The following is a 15,767-nucleotide window of genomic DNA, read 5'->3' on the forward strand; positions in this document are numbered from 1 at the left end:
ATGAACATTCTAAAGGCAACCCGAGTTATCTGGCCTACTTTGGGAGACTTAGAGGCACCTTGAAGTTCAGAGCAACTTTGGAAAGCTTCCCTCACCCTTTGTCACCTCCATATTGTTAATGTGTCTGACAGCAGGGAAGTCGCACTAAATACAACCAAACAGGACATACCTGAATGTACCTGCTGTCTGCAGAGAAGTCCATCTGTATGACGAAGCTTGCGATGTCTTTGCAGTAGCCTATTCGGTTCAGGGTCGTACCTTGAGTGAGATCATAAAAATCCACAGTATGTTCTTGTGAACCCACTGCCAAAAACTTGTTATCTGGGCTGATCCTGCACAATAAAACATGGAATGGGGATATAAGTGAGTCACTGTTCCTGCAAAAGATTTTTTTGTTTGTTTCTCATGTTAATACAAGAGAACAGATTTCTTTTACTGGAAAACAACAAAAACTTTCTATCAATAGCAAGATTAAATCCAAACCAAACCTTGATGCTCAATAGATGAGGAAGATGAAGGATACTATATGTAGTTAACTGATGTTAATGCATAAAGCACACAGCACACTGTGCAGAGTAACTCTGCTCCTCTGTGAGAAAGCAACAGGAATTGCAATTTTAAAATGGTCTGTGATATTAATTCCCATAATCCCAGCTCCACAGTGCACAAATTCCTAGCAACGTCCAAGTGGATATAACTGAATTAATCTCAGGAATATTCAAGATATAAGACACATAAACTTTACATGTATATGTATATGTAAAGGTATAAAATAGGTACATGTAAAGCAAGTAGCTGGCCAGTAAATCCATTTCATGATGTCACAGTTTTCAGCCAATATGGAGTTATAAGGAATCTGGACACCAGCTTGGAACTCGATGGCCCTTTTCTTGAGTGAGGGCCGTGCATGTAGAGAACTTCAGCTGAAACTCTGACCTACCTGATGTCCTGAATGGCAGATTTCCTGTCTCGCTTCTTGCCCCACACCTTGAGGCTGTTCACAAGTAAAACCACGAACTCCCCGTTCTTCATGCCAATGGCAACCATGTCACCATCAGGGCTGTACGCGGCACAGCGCGCGGGGTGACCCAGGTTCACTTTGTTCAGCAGTTTCTGTGTTAACAAGAGCAAGAGGCTCAGACCTGCCCTGGGAGAACTACCAGCAAAGGGAAAGCTTCCAAACGCACAGGATGAAAGTCCCTGATTGATTAAACCCAAATTGTCTAGAGTTTCCTCTAAATATAAATCTGAAATTTCACATCAAAAATCACATCCCACCAGGCATATGTCACAGAGCAGACTTCAAAAGAGAGATGTAACGCAGATGGGAGTTTCGTGTGTGCATCTTGTTGCAGGGTCACTTCCAAGTTTTACACCAGAAGGGACACTATTTGTCAGAAAAGGCTGAAAAATCAGTTTGCCATTTTGTGTGAAAGGTGAGTTTGGTAGTTTCTGCAACTGCTGTTCAGTGCAGGGTTTCCATTTGATTTGCTGTGTGAAAACAAACTAGAATGCTCTTGCATTTTCACCTATCTGACTGTATTTATAATCTATTCATTTTCCACATTAAAAATGATCCCTGTTAGCTCAGGTAACTGCATTTTGAAAAGGTTTATGTAGGCTTCCACAAGCAGAAACCTTTCTGTTATTCTTTTAAAATGTTTAATTTATTTGTTATTTTTAAAAATTATTGTCGTTATAAAATTTGACTCGGAAAAAAAATTATCCTGGACTACACTACAACATCCAGCCTGGCCTCGAACACTGCCAGGGATGGGGCAGCCACAGCTTCTCTGGGAAAAGTCTGTGCCAGCGCCTCAGCACCCTCACAGGGAACAACTTCTGCCTTATATCCAACCTGAACTTCCCCTGTTTCAGTTTGAACCCATCACCCCTCGTCCTATCACTACAGTCCCTGATGAAGAGTCCCTCTCCAGCATCCTTGTAGCCCCCTTCAGATACTGGAAGGACTGGAAGTACATGACTGGTTCTAAAGAAAGGCTCTAAGGAGGAGGAGGGAGCCACGTGGCCAGCAAGGCAAGCTTAGTGTCAGGATCTGTGTACTAGTGACAGGACAATCTGTGTCACCCGGTCTCTAGGCACGGAATTGAAACGCTTCCTTAATCCACGCCAGCCTGTGCTTTCAGATCTAAATAAGCTGTGCACAACAAAAGATACTCCATCAGCATGAGGGCATTTAAACTTGTGCCCAGAGAAGCTGTGGCTGCCCCATCCCTGGCAGTGTTCAAGGCCAGGTTGGACACAGGGGCTTGGAGCAACCTGCTCTAGTGGAAGGTGTCCCTGCCCGTGGCAGGGGTTGGAGCTGGATGAGCTTTAAGCTCCCTTCAACCCAAACCAGTCTGGGGTTCTATGATTCTACATAACTGTGTTTCTCTGCAGACTGCTTGCAGTTGGAAAGAGCAGCAATGAAACCTCACCAAGGACTCACCCTTCCACATCACCACAGAGCAGGGAATAAAAAGAACCATACCAAACCAGAAGAAACACGTTGCTCTCTCTACATGCCTGTGCAAAAGTGTGCACATAGCTGGCACATTGTACAGCTGGAAACCCCCGTGGTTGCATAAAATGATCATTTTTTATCATATACTTTTAAATTTAGCCATACTCACTTTGTCACACAGGTCCCAGATTCTTGCTGTTCCATCATTACTGGCAGAGATGAATATGTCTTTTGAGGGGTGAGTTGCTAAGCCCCAGATTTCTCCTTCCATGTGACAGTCAATCAACAAGTTTGAAGCAGCATTTTTTTCCCCTACTTCAAGGATTTCTCCATCTTTTGTTCCCACTAGTATTTTCCCCTGTTTGTAGGTGAAAAAAAGAATGAGAGATATATGTTATCAGTGTAACAGACAGAACAGATCCATAGCAGTGAATACCAATGTATTGCAGAAACATTTGTGATAACTCATCCTGATTTATACCACTTGTTCCTGCAGCATCTTAAAAGCAGGAGAGTAAATCACGGACACTTTCACATCTTGGGATCTGATACCATGTTCTGGTGTTACTCTTGAGTGGCTGTGGTGGATTTGCACCTTGCCATTAAGGATTTTACTTCTGATCAGAGTGTTTACATACAAGTTGGCAAAGAGTGAGTCTTGTACCTTTGAGGTAACAATATAATATTGGGCCATAATAACAGGCGTTTAGGCTCAGTTAGACTGTTGAAGAGCACCTTGCAACTACTCTAGCCACTCTGTCATGGTCTGAACTGCAAATACATGGAAAAGGCATCAACAGATACAGTTTGAAATCGGTCAATGGCTACTTGACTAGAAACAAAACATTCCTCAGTGGTGGTGTTACCAAAGAGCATGTCAAATTCCTGAGACTTGATTTATGAAGTTAAATAGAGATGATTTCATGTGGCGTTAGGTTGGACAGATACTCATCATATGAAATAATGCTCCTGCATCATCACACACTCCTTTCACAACATTTACAAGTGCTATTTCAGTATATGCAAAAGTGACTTTAGCATGTAAATTACTCAGTTAATTCTATGGTTTTCCACTTCAGCAAAACTTAAAGTCAACCAGTAATTCTCAGCAGTAACTTGTTCTATTTGTGACTTTAGGAAAAAAACAAAGCTAGGATCCACTCTGCCCAAGTGAAGCTCCTAAACTGTGCCCATGTTTCACGGGAAGCAAACCTTGTTAAGTAGGTACCCAAGTTCCTTTTTGAAAAGAAAGGTGGGACACAAGGCCTTGCCCTCGTGAAATATGTCCCTACACTTCCTTGCTGACTGTAAAGGCAGGGCCCAAGTGTCAGAAACGTGACCCTCATGCAGCTTAAAAGCCTTCCTGAGCTCAGGAAGACATGTAAGGACACACCACTGGGTAGGCAGCCAGAGCCTCCTCCCATAACTTCACAGAAGTGTCTTCTCCACTGAGAACAACATGCAGGGGTGCTGCTCACTCACTTTGCCTCTGCAGACGGAGCGCACGCACTCGATGAGTTGGCCTGTCTCAAGCTGGAATGCTCGGCACCGCTTCATCTCCTGGTCCCACAGCTTTACAGCTCCTCCTTCTTTAGTGCTGAAAAGAAGGGTGGTGTGTTACCCACGTCTCCTTCTGCACAGGCTACAACAAAGCCCATATGAAAATCCCATCCATATTTTTCTGATTAAATAATAAGACATACATCGAATCACCTTCTACTGTATATGAGGGGGCTGGAGCACCTCCCATACAAAGACAGGCTGAGAACATTGGGGCTGTTCAGCCTGGAGAAGAGAAGCTGCGTGGAGACCTCAGAGCAGCTTCCAGTGTCTGAAGGGGGCTACAAGGATGCTGGGGAGGGACTCTTCATCAGGGGCTGTAGTGATAGGACAAGGGGTGATGGGTTCAAACTGAAACAGGGAAGATTTAGGTTGGGTATAAGGAAGAAATTCTTCCCTGTGAGGGTGCTGAGGCGCTGGCACAGACTTTTCCCAGAGAAGCTGTGGCTGCCCCATCCCTGGCAGTGTTCAAGGCCAGGTTGGACACAGGGGCTTGGAGCAACCTGCTCTAGTGGAAGGTGTCCCTGCCCGTGGTAGGGGGTTGGAACTGGATGATCTCCAGGTCCTTTCCAACCCAAACTATTCCATGATTCTATGATTCTATACAGACACCTCACTACTGTGCAATGGAAAGTAAATAATGTAAAAGCCATCACAGTTCACGTTTTAAACAGCATCATGTCTAATTTGTAAAAAACAAATTGTTCTCTTGTCACTTAATCTCAAATCTCTGTGGCCAAGACAAGCTTGGCAAATTTGTTGCTTCAAGTAAATGAAAGAATTTACTCATCATTATCTCCACTGGGAAAGGTTGTCTGTAATTTGCCAGAATTAAAAAATTAAGGAAAACTCACTTCTGCCAGCCTGGCAGGAGCTTATGCAGGTGTTCATAGCAATTACTAGTTTGAGGTTCAGTACATCCTTAGTGCATAACGTGCATTACTGTGACCCTTGAGTATCCTACTTATTAGTCCTTTACTAACTAAGACACCTGCGCACATTACATCAAATTTAGATTGAAGCTGCTACAGTACAGATGCCATTTATCCCTGGGAAGCATTGTGTATGTTGAGGGTATTGGATAAATTAAAAACATAGTAAGACAGAGAAAAGCTGTGCACTGTAGGAAGGTTCTATATCTTACGGTCTCTCTTTCCCTCCTGTAACGATGAGTCCGTCTCGAAGGGTCGTGTACATTGTGAACACTGGCCCTGTGTGAGCTTTTGCCACAAGCCTGACCAGAAAATGGTCCTTCCACACGTAGACATCTCCATTTATGGCACCAGTAAAGGTAAGGTTATTCTGCAACAAAAAGCAGCAATCTCTGATATAATAAATACCTTAGCAGCTTTGTTCAGCTTCAGTTAAAGCTCTTTTAGCTACCGAATTTCCTGAGGAAAGTCAACTATGCAGTGACTGTAAGAATGAAAACCATCTGCATTGAGAGAATGATTTTAATGAGTTTAATGACTGCACTCTAAGGGTGTTTCTTTGGGATGTTATAAATCATGTTTGTGTGGAACACATTCACCTCATGCATCTATCTCAACTTCTCAGATGCATGTGCTTCTTTTGCTGTGCCATGGCCCCACTGGTGAGATGGACAGCAGGTTACCACTGCTGACTTCTAAGTGATGCTGCTTTCTTCTTTGAGTATGTGTCAGGGTGAATCCCAGTACAGGTGACTGGCAAGCAGGATCTTCCAGATGTTGACAATGAAGTGCCTAAACTGAAGTGCAGAACTAACTCAACCTGATACCTGCTTTATGCACCACAGCAATGGCATAATTCCTCATAAAAGGAAGCCAGTGAGATTCAATCACACATACTTGGGGAAGAAAAAAGCACCCTGGATGAATGACATATTCTAATGAAGTCCAGTTCATCTGCTGGTTTTGAAAAGTACAGACAAGCAATTTGCTTGTTCTGACATTACATTCTGCTTCTTTTTTAAAATCATTTTTGGGGTCTTTAGTGTCTATTACATTACTCCTATTTTGTACTGGAATAATTCCGCAGAAGAGAAATAAATCTTTGTTTTTGAGCATTTTTGACAACACAGTCACTTGTTTGGGCATAAAGATGAGGATTTGGGAGCCTAATTTTATAGTCCTCCATTTCACACATCAGCACTATTGTCCAGGGTTAGTAATTAGGAGCAAGGGGTTTCTTTGAATTGGTGATTTGTGTAATTTATGCCCAACCTGTTAAAAGGTTACTTCTGTAGGGTTTCTGGATGAAGCAGAAGCTATTTCAGACCTTAGTTAGGATCATGGTAACACTGCTTTTTCACTGATAATGTGTACTGTTTTCACAAACAATGAAATCTGAAGCACAGTGCAAGGTTCCCTAATGATCATACTGGAGTGCAGAATACACTGGCACCATTAGTGGGATCACTGGCACATGTTGTACCGAATACTCTTAACAGAAAAAAAGGTAGCAGAGCCTGCCCACAAAATAACATCACATTCTTCTAAGTTAAGCAGTGAAGCACTAAATAGCTAGCAAAGTAAAGACAGAAAAGCCATGGCAGCTGATGCTGTAGGTGAGTACAGACATCAATAAAAACCATTCACTCACAGAGAAACCAGACCCTGCTTAGAAAACTTCCTAGAGGATGTAAAGGTGTGCAAGTTTGGAATGAAAAGTTTAACTATAAGCAAGAGGTCCATGGTCTTGCAGTGGGTGTGCTGCATGAGGTTTCAACAAAGCAAACTGGCACTTGCAGTTTTAATGACAATGTATGATAAAAGTCTGTAGCAAGTAATTTGAACTCACTGCTCCGAAGGCCACAGAAAGCATGGTTTGCATTTTGGCATCTTCCATGGAACCAATGACTCCTTTCTTATAAAGCAAAGCACTGCCAGCTAACGTCCAGAACTTCATGTGTTTTACCCCAACAGACACAAACTGAGTGTCTGAGTCTGGGCGGAACTCTACCACGAATATCCTCTCCAGGTGTCCTCCCCTGCTGGCCACTTTAGCCCCTGTTTTAATTAGGAAAGGACAAAAATAAGTTAAATTTACAGGCAAAGTTAAGCTCTGATATGATTTTATAAAATCAATTGACCTGGTATTGGACTAGAGAACTGTGTCCCAGATGCTGAAAGCTAAGCACGTCCCCACATAGTGTATCAAACATCTTAATTCATGCAACCTGTAAGGTCCCTGGATGTGACAGTTTTAGGAAGCTCAGATTTAGCACTTCACAGCATGATTTGTCACCTTGATCAGTGAAATAACACCTCAGAAATTTTGAATATCATCAATGAGTTGCCATCTGGTGAAATGCACAGGGACACTTCTAGGAGCTGGGACACTTTCCCTCTCCTCTCCCCCATTTCCAAAGATGATAATTCCTTTCTGGAAATGACTTCCCAAGGCCTATCTACAGAGTAGAATTTCAAGTATTTTAGGAAGAAGAAGAAAATACTTTCCTTAATTTCATAGAATGTTATATTAAACAACATTATTTCCTTAACTTTTATTTATAATAGACATTTAAAACTGGTTTTCTTGTTCATATTATCTAGCACTTTGCCATCTCCTTTAACTGATTTTGTGACTTAGGGAGCCGTGATACTTGGAGTAATCTATTCTCTGAATACCCATCTATTCCAAAGACTTGAAAAGAAAGGCAAATAACTGTACACAGTTCTGTCAGGCTGAAGGAAGATGACTTTTCCAGAGTTACCTTCTTGCCATCTCCACACTGTGATAGTATGTTCTGGATCAACTCCCACAGAAACCAGAAGTTTGCCAGTTGCGCTGAAGTTAACGTAGTTGACCCCTTTGGTGTGGAAGCAACGCAGCATTGAAATTGTTTGCTTACTCATAGCATCCCATACATGAATTGTGGGAGTTGTACCTATGTGCAAAAAGATGTGTTAAAAGAGAATTAATTCAGCATCTGGAAAGCTTCAGTGCAAAAGAGGCATCTTTCAAGAACATTCAACCTAAACAGACACTTGGAAGTTGTGGGGGTTTGTTTTAAGATTAACACTAATAAAACCAAAAAATAACCATAATAGCTTGCAAAACACAGGGGGAATCATTGTATTTCATGAAGTAAGACAGTTCTAAAAGAACAACATAACATTTATGAAGAGCCTCATGCAAAAGAAACTGTAGATGTTTCATTTGTATCCGCGGTTCACACAGATACAACAAGGAAACATGAGACTTTAACAGAACTCTGCTGACTAAAATCCACAAACGAATCAGCCTTACCTGGGAATTCTGTCATATCACCTGCATTGTGAGAGCAATGGCAAATGAGGAAGCACCAAGGGAAAACAATAGGTGAAGTAAGTCATGTTTCTAATGCTGAAGTGCCAGCATCAGCACCAGAAGGAAAAACAAAATTAAAAGTTTGAAAATGGATATGGATTAAATCAACAAAGCAAATAAGCAGGAATATTGTTGAACTTCTTTGGGTATATTGGTTTTTATATACAAATATCGCAACAATATTTAGTACTTTGAGTTTTAAAAGAAATGCTAAAGACATGCAGCTTTTAAAAACTATTACATTTCAAAGTGGAACGAATCTGTGGTCATGCAGAATCTCAACCACAACCAGAAGCACTGGTTTCATGGGCTCTTGCTGACAGACTAAGAAAGGGGGTGTAACAGTCACCTCTTCCCTGTATTTTTAACCCAGTATTTTGAACAGAAGCTCTGACAAGACACAGATTTTTGTGTTCACTCAACATCCAGATTGAAGTGACAGCCCTGGGTGCAGGTGGCAAAGCTGGTTTGTCAAGGTGCCATTTTCCTGCCCCCTCTGAAGTTATTCATTACAGAAGGTACGTACTCAAGTCTCCTTCTGGGATGAGATGAATTTGAATGACACCCTTCTTTTTCATGCACTTAATTATATTTAGCTGGTTTAAGTAAAAGGCAACAGATCTTTTTATTGGGACAAATATCCTGCATTTCCCACACAATGTTTACTCCTGCAAAAGGTACTAGGGAATCTAAGAGGACTCTGTGTGTAAATACTAAGCACATAAATATATAGGGTTTCTCAACAGGCTCCCTACACGTGCCGTAACTCCCACTGAGATTTCACTCTGTTTCTTTCCTTTTTTGTACAGTTTCTGTAATTCTGCATAGGAAATTTTGATTGTTTTATTGTCACTGCTAAGCATTTTACTGCTAAACGCTGTCTTGGATATAGGAAGGAAGGGGAATTCTGTAAATCATATGATTACAGATTAGCTAGATGACTTAGCGCAGTTTATCAAAGTTTGCTTTCTGAAATATGATAATCCTACAATTAACTCTAAAATCCAACCACTCACAATCAGAGATGAAATTGAAACCACAAGAAAATCCTGAAGCTTGACTACCTCTTTAAAATCAAAGAGAAGGTTTGAAGACAGTAGCACAGGCATATCCTGGTAAAACTCCAACACAGAAAAGCCCAAAATAAATCAGTGCCCCTGATGATTTGTGTAAAACGTTGCTATATGGAGAGTCACCTACCGATCTGGCTGGTAGCCACAATGTTTTTATACTTTGGGTGCTGATTCACAGTTAGGCAGAGAATGTCATCAGTATGCTCCAGGTAGAAACTCTGACTACCTAATAAAATTCAAACATGGTTTTAATCAGAACAGTATTGAAGGAAGAGCCACCACTGAAGCAAAGAATACTTGGCCTGTCACTACACTCACGCTGTGCTTTCCAGGGATGGAGGAGGGTAGAGCAGTAACTATGTCAGCAGCTGCTCTGCTCTCCCTCCCAGGCACCATTAACAAATGCACTATGAACGTAACCATTAACACATGTACAGGTACAGAAAAACAGTATTTGGTAAAGTAGCTATGTCCAGGGAACCAGGAACTGGCCCAAGAATCATCCTGTAGCAACCTGTAACTGCAAGGAAAAGCCAAACTGGCAAATGCAGGGTCCCAGTTCCCCAGTAAATCAAAGCAAAGTGGAGAGCAAAGTCTGTGAAGTCTGAGCTTTGCACTATCCTCCCATGGGCAAGGGCCCAAATGGAGCAGATGGGACTGCGCTTCCCAGCTCTATGGGTCAGAGGCTGTGCTAGGACCAGAGCCCCTAAAGTTCACCAGATGTGACAGCTTTTCTGCCTCTGCCCCTTCTCGGCAGCAGGCTTTCAATCAGAAATATTTTACTTGTAAAGCATTTTTTATCTCCAAATATTGTTTCAAGTTGAATTACCAGTAGAAAGATTTTGGACTATGCCTGCTGCAGCTGTGTGGAAAATAATATCAGCACCATCATTCAGGTAATGGAGGTTGTTGCGACAATCGAATCCTCTGTATCCAAAAACATGGTCTAAAGCCAGCTCCTGGTCAAGTAAAACAAAAAGGAAGAGGAAGAGTGAAATGAAAGAAGGAACAAGGAGATTACAGAGTTTGGATCATATAAGCACAGTTCTAAAATAATCACACGAGCTACAAATACCTTGTAGAGGCAATACAGTAATTTAACAATATTTATCAGTTAAGCCTGTTCTTTTACTCACTTATTGAGGTGAGTAATTATCACATTCTCACAGACTATCTACAATGCTTTAATGGTCAACTAAGGCACTGCATTTATATTACTATTTCTTTAATAATTCATCTGGCTGCTGTAAATTTCCCTTCAAAACATATACAACTTACAAAACAGATCCAAATCTATTCATCTTCCCATCACAGTTTGATAGCTATATAGGGTATCTTTGCAAGTATCTTTAATTCTACTCTAAGAGTCTTCAAAAATCATTCTCATAAACTACCACATTTTAACAGACCAAATTCTGACCTCAAAGTTCTTATAAGAAGCAAAGGCTTTACAATTAAAACATTAATCAGAGGTGTAATTTCAGTGTACTTGTTAGTAACTACAAAGGAAACTTCCTCCAGAAAAACAGTGGTGGTTAATGGGTTGTTGTTAAAGTTGCTTTTATAGCCCAGAAGACAGAGTTAATGAACCTGTCCCAAACACAATCACAGCTTACTTGGCACAATTCGAATGACAGTGACAGTCCAAGCAAGTGTTGCAAACTGCCCACATAGAACACAGAATATTCGTTGTTCAGGATATAGTGTGGAAATTCAAAAAGGCTGTTCAGGGGAAAAGGTGTGTTCCAAAGTAACCAAGCAAATTTCATCACGCAAAATCCTGCATGTGACTTTTCATGTGTGAAAGTGCAGCTTCTAATATTTCCTGTGGGGTTATATAGTGAGTATGGGCTCCGTTGTGGATGCACATATACTTGGGCTCTACCTGCCTTCAAATTGAGAGACACATGGTGGGTTTGAAGAGCTTCCTATTATGGGTAAGCTTTAACACCCTGAATCTGAGTTTCTTTCTGACAGAGGTTGCTGTCTATCATATCTCCTGATGTTTGAAAGCACTTCCTAGAATTTTCTTTCTCTTCTCTTCTATATATGACTTTATCTGCCCTCAAAACAGAGATGAACTTCCCCCAGCACTGTTAAAGCAAATGCAAAAGTACAAAGCCTGACCTCAACCAGTTTCTTCTTTTTGTTGATATTGTTCTTTTGCAGTTTCTCGGGTTGAGGAGCAGCTCTGCTAACTGGTGGCCTGAAACAGTTAAAAAAGATGACAATCAGTAAGTTTGAAAGCAAAATAAAACCTCCAAAACCATAGCATGCGTTTTGCATGGCAACAAGAAATGGCCAGTTGCAACTCTATGAGGTTAATGCCTAGCTGTTTTTAGAGTTAACCAACAAACCAACTACAACCATATGCATGTTGATGGAAAGAGCAGAAATAACACTGATTTTTGCGGATGAGTGGCAAAACACCTTATGCCATTTTCTAAAAACCCCATGATTTAAATCCATGGGAAATTCCTTGAATACTAAATGATAGGAAATTGTTGCTTTCAGAAATGAGCTAAAAGATTTTCCACAGCTGGCAGTTGGCCTTTCCCCAACCTCGCTGCTTCAGAGAAACCCCATCACAAAACCTTGACATGACTTTATGAAAACCTTCTCCAAAATCACATTAAAGATGAAATGATTAGATTTTGAAATGTACAAGTCATTCATTCTGTGTGAAGTTAACAGAGACTGAGGCCAGCAAAGCACTTTTATATAATTATAGTTGCTAGAAGTAGCTAAAAAGACAAATGTGGAACACAGACTGAAACAAAATTTGACCTGTGCAAATGGTCTTTCAAGACAGATAACCTGTGCTGCTACTATTGATCCTTCTGAGGAAGAAAGAAGAGGCACAGACCCAAGAGGAGAAGCAGGAGCTCAGCCTCTATAGGTTCATGACCTTACAAAATCAAAGGCCTGCTCCACTGTAGATGAGCACTGTAAATTAAGCATAATGATCCTCCCTTTCTGTTAACAGAAATTCATGAGGGCTAATTCATGTTAACAAATTCACGAGGGCTAATTCTAACCCCGTCAGCAGTAGAACAGAGCCATAAGAGTTGCACTGGGTTACTGGAAAAATCAGCCCACAGAAACCTGGCCCAAATTCTTTATCATGTTTGATCATGTTTCACTTAGAAAATAGGTCTTGGGTAGAAGTGATGATGGCAAAAGAATAAAACCAGATATTATGGTTAAATGCTTCTCCAAAACATCACTTGAGGGCTGCTGTTAATAACACAAAGCCCACCTCACCACATGCCTTTAAACTCCAATTGCAGGTTCTGGAGACAGGGTTAAACAATAGTGGAGCTCTGAAAGTGAAAAGCCCTCCATTTATTTAATAAACATTCCAATTTGGAAAGTATTTCCACAGTTTAAGATTTCAAAAATGTGTGAACTCAATATCCATTATATATGCTGTGAAAATTACATTGTTCTTGTCCTTATGCTTCTACTCCCATTAATTCACATTTTGCAAAAAGTAATTGCAAAAGAACTAAATCCCTTTTGCTCAGAGGGAGCTGCTTTTTCTGGAATTGTGTTTTTTTTATGGAAGGTATTAAAGGCAACAACTACCAAAATGCACAGTTAGAGCACTTACTGCTGCACAGCTAGAATACTTATTGCAGGAGTAAGCAGCGTGAAAATCTCAGTAAGACAGAACAAAGCTGGAGGTGAACAAACTAACCCACTTCTCAAGCAAACAAACAAACTCACCAAGTACTAGCAAAGTACATTAGCAGGTGATCTTGTGACATTAGAAGAGTGAAAGAGTTACCTTGATCCCCTTGTAAGCAGCAAATAAAGCCAAGTAAGAAACTTAATACAGTTTAGGTGCACTTCTGACCACTTTACTCATGCACAAGCACTTTTAGAGTTGACCAGTCATTCCTTTGTGGCACAAACCATGCTGTTCAAGCATGCCAGCAAGAACTAAAACAGAAATTAAAGAGTGCACCAGTCCACAAATTAGGAAACATCATCCCTGGGTATGCTCTGAACTAAAGATCCTACAGGATCTAGGGAAAAAGGAAGCTATGTCCATGCTTCCTGCATCCTTCATACTGAAGGAGAATGTGATTCCGTGTGTCTATTTTCAGGTGCCTGACAGGATGGAAACTGGTAGGAACTTAACAGCCTCATAAGCACAGTTGAGAATGTCACACAATGGATGCTTGTTTTCTCTCCTAGTTCAGCCTGTGATTTCGCCTCGTCATTGTTCCTTGGGAGGCCAACTTGCTCATGGGGACAGCTTGTACTTTTTTGTTCAGAGGGAAACAAGTACCTTTATTTTCTCTGAAAGTGGTCAATCAAGTCACATTACATAAGTGGTGGCAACTGGACCGAATAGCAGTGCAGTCACCAGAGGAGGAGGGAGGAAACTATTATAAAACTTAAGGCTCTTACAAAGTAAAATCATTATTTCATTGCAGCCCAGATTTACCAGGACCTTGCTTATGAAAGTAATAAATAATTTTCTTGTATGCTTCCTGCTCTTTTTTCTGTTTTAGTGTAACTTTAAAACAGATCATTTGTACATTTCTTTCTTTACCTAGGAACATCAGTTAAAGTTTATGACAAGAGCAAGCCAAGATTCTTTACGAAAGCAAGAGAACACTACACTATGACATGCTTGATCATAACTGTTGTAAGCATGAGATCTCATTTGGAAACATACACATACACACGTATACTTTGCTATATACCTTTTCACATACACACCAACAGCATGTTGTGTGCAGTCATATATACATATACATGTATATATACACGCATGTATGCATTCGCTGCCTTATTATCTTAATAAAACAAATGTAAAGCAACATCAAATGTTTAACATTTTAAGAAGTCATTTCATTTTTAACAAGTCTGAGACTGCACCTAGTTGATTTTGATACAGAAGATGGCAGTGTCAAGACAAGAAACTGGCACTGTAGCAAATGACATGTATTTCCCCTTTTTGACCTATGCAATCTGCATTGTACATGGACAGCAATCTGTGCTTTCTCTGCATTAGTACTTACTTGACAATTCCCTGCCTCCAAAGGAAAGCAAGTTAAAACATAATACAAGCATTAACGGTTTCTTTCCAGTCATTTAAAATAAATGTGCTTATATTACATTATGGGGTGAATGAGTTCCAGGAAAGATAAGACACAGTCAGACATTAGAGGGCTTTCAGTTCTTTAGATACCGTGAATACAGCAAATAAAATTCCTGTTACTAATGATTATCTCAACAATATGCTTACACAAGTATGCAGGGTTTTAAATCAGTGAGCTAACTCCAGATTTACACTGACAAACATCATCCACTGTCTTCATGGAGAAAGGTGCAAGAGACAACTTATTCCCTTGCATCTAAGCAAGAAGGTGACCTGAAATGGCAAAGGCTCATGAGTAGGAAGAGGAGCCTAAATCATGGGTGGGGTGAAGAGGCAGCACCAGGACAGAGAACAACAGACAGACATAGTGAGAGCTGGGTCAGGGGAAGAGGGAATGGGGTTCTGGAAGAGTGAAGCAGCTTGAGGGAGTAAAGAGATGTGATCTTAGAAAACAGAGACAAAGTTAGTTAGGGGAGGAAAAAAGTCAGACTCATTTAGACAGAAAATAAAGGACAGAAAGACAGACCAAAATTGTTATGATAAATTCTATGGGACAGGGATAACAAGCTCATGTTTTTAGAGCACATGGCATAACTGCTCTCTGATGAGAGACTTCGTCTGCACCAGTAACAAACTGGCAAGAACACAAACATTCTGTTCTGAGGCCAATGGGAAACAGGATGGGATCTTCAGAGACAGCGCTGCATGAAAGTGACAGTGAGGTTTGGAGCAGGGACAGATGGACACTGAGAAGGTGATGGGCTGGGCTCAACAGAAATCGGCAGAGAAGAAGCTGAAGACAATCCAAATGGGAAGCTAAGGTATGAATTTAGATGGCTGCTACCTGGAGAGGGAACATACTTGAATGCTACACAAAACCAAGCAGGACTGCTCCCAGGAAGAGAAAGCAAGGTGCAAAGAGAGGTAAGAGGATCCACTATCGGTAGGTTTGTTTGGGCAACAGAACAAAAAAACTCAAGTTTTAAAAAAACACATACTGTTCCTTTCAGAGCAAATGCAAAAGCAGCTTTTCAAAGTACCCTTCTGCTAAGGGACAGGAGAGGGACTTCCAGGTGCGCTAAAACTGCTGCAAAACTGAAGCCGTAAGAGGGGATTAAAAGATTTTGTGAATTCTAAACCCTTAGATTTTCCCATCCCAACATAGATATGAGTTAAACATGCACCTTTTCCTGCTGTTACTTTACATTTTGTGGATAGCACAAGGCAACCAAAAAGAACAGTATTCAATATGAAAATACCC

At 40.8% G+C, this 15,767-nt stretch overlaps 1 protein-coding gene across 6 annotated transcripts in view; it reads right to left on the minus strand.

The window, feature by feature from the left end:
- EML6 (EMAP like 6) overlaps positions 1–15,767 on the minus strand; it is a 118,810-nt gene that overhangs the window by 7,390 nt on the left and 95,653 nt on the right. Inside the window, exons 28-40 of one of the 6 annotated variants that reach the window (XM_030489270.1) lie at positions 14,427–14,441; positions 13,181–13,189; positions 11,518–11,596; positions 10,220–10,349; positions 9,518–9,616; positions 8,258–8,278; positions 7,722–7,895; positions 6,806–7,014; positions 5,169–5,326; positions 3,947–4,061; positions 2,634–2,822; positions 941–1,113; positions 170–332 (exon numbers count right to left, since the gene is read on the minus strand). In XM_030489270.1, coding sequence (XP_030345130.1) covers positions 170–332; positions 941–1,113; positions 2,634–2,822; positions 3,947–4,061; positions 5,169–5,326; positions 6,806–7,014; positions 7,722–7,895; positions 8,258–8,278; positions 9,518–9,616; positions 10,220–10,349; positions 11,518–11,596; positions 13,181–13,189; positions 14,427–14,441 — 1,534 coding nt within the window. The remainder of the gene's footprint in view (positions 1–169; positions 333–940; positions 1,114–2,633; positions 2,823–3,946; positions 4,062–5,168; positions 5,327–6,805; positions 7,015–7,721; positions 7,896–8,257; positions 8,279–9,517; positions 9,617–10,219; positions 10,350–11,517; positions 11,597–13,180; positions 13,190–14,426; positions 14,442–15,767) is intronic. The other 5 variants (XM_030489273.1, XM_030489271.1, XM_030489274.1 and 2 more) reach the window with 5 other exon arrangements.

The sequence above is a fragment of the Strigops habroptila genome, chromosome 6, assembly GCF_004027225.2.
Source record: "Strigops habroptila isolate Jane chromosome 6, bStrHab1.2.pri, whole genome shotgun sequence".
Lineage (NCBI taxonomy): Eukaryota > Metazoa > Chordata > Aves > Psittaciformes > Psittacidae > Strigops > Strigops habroptila.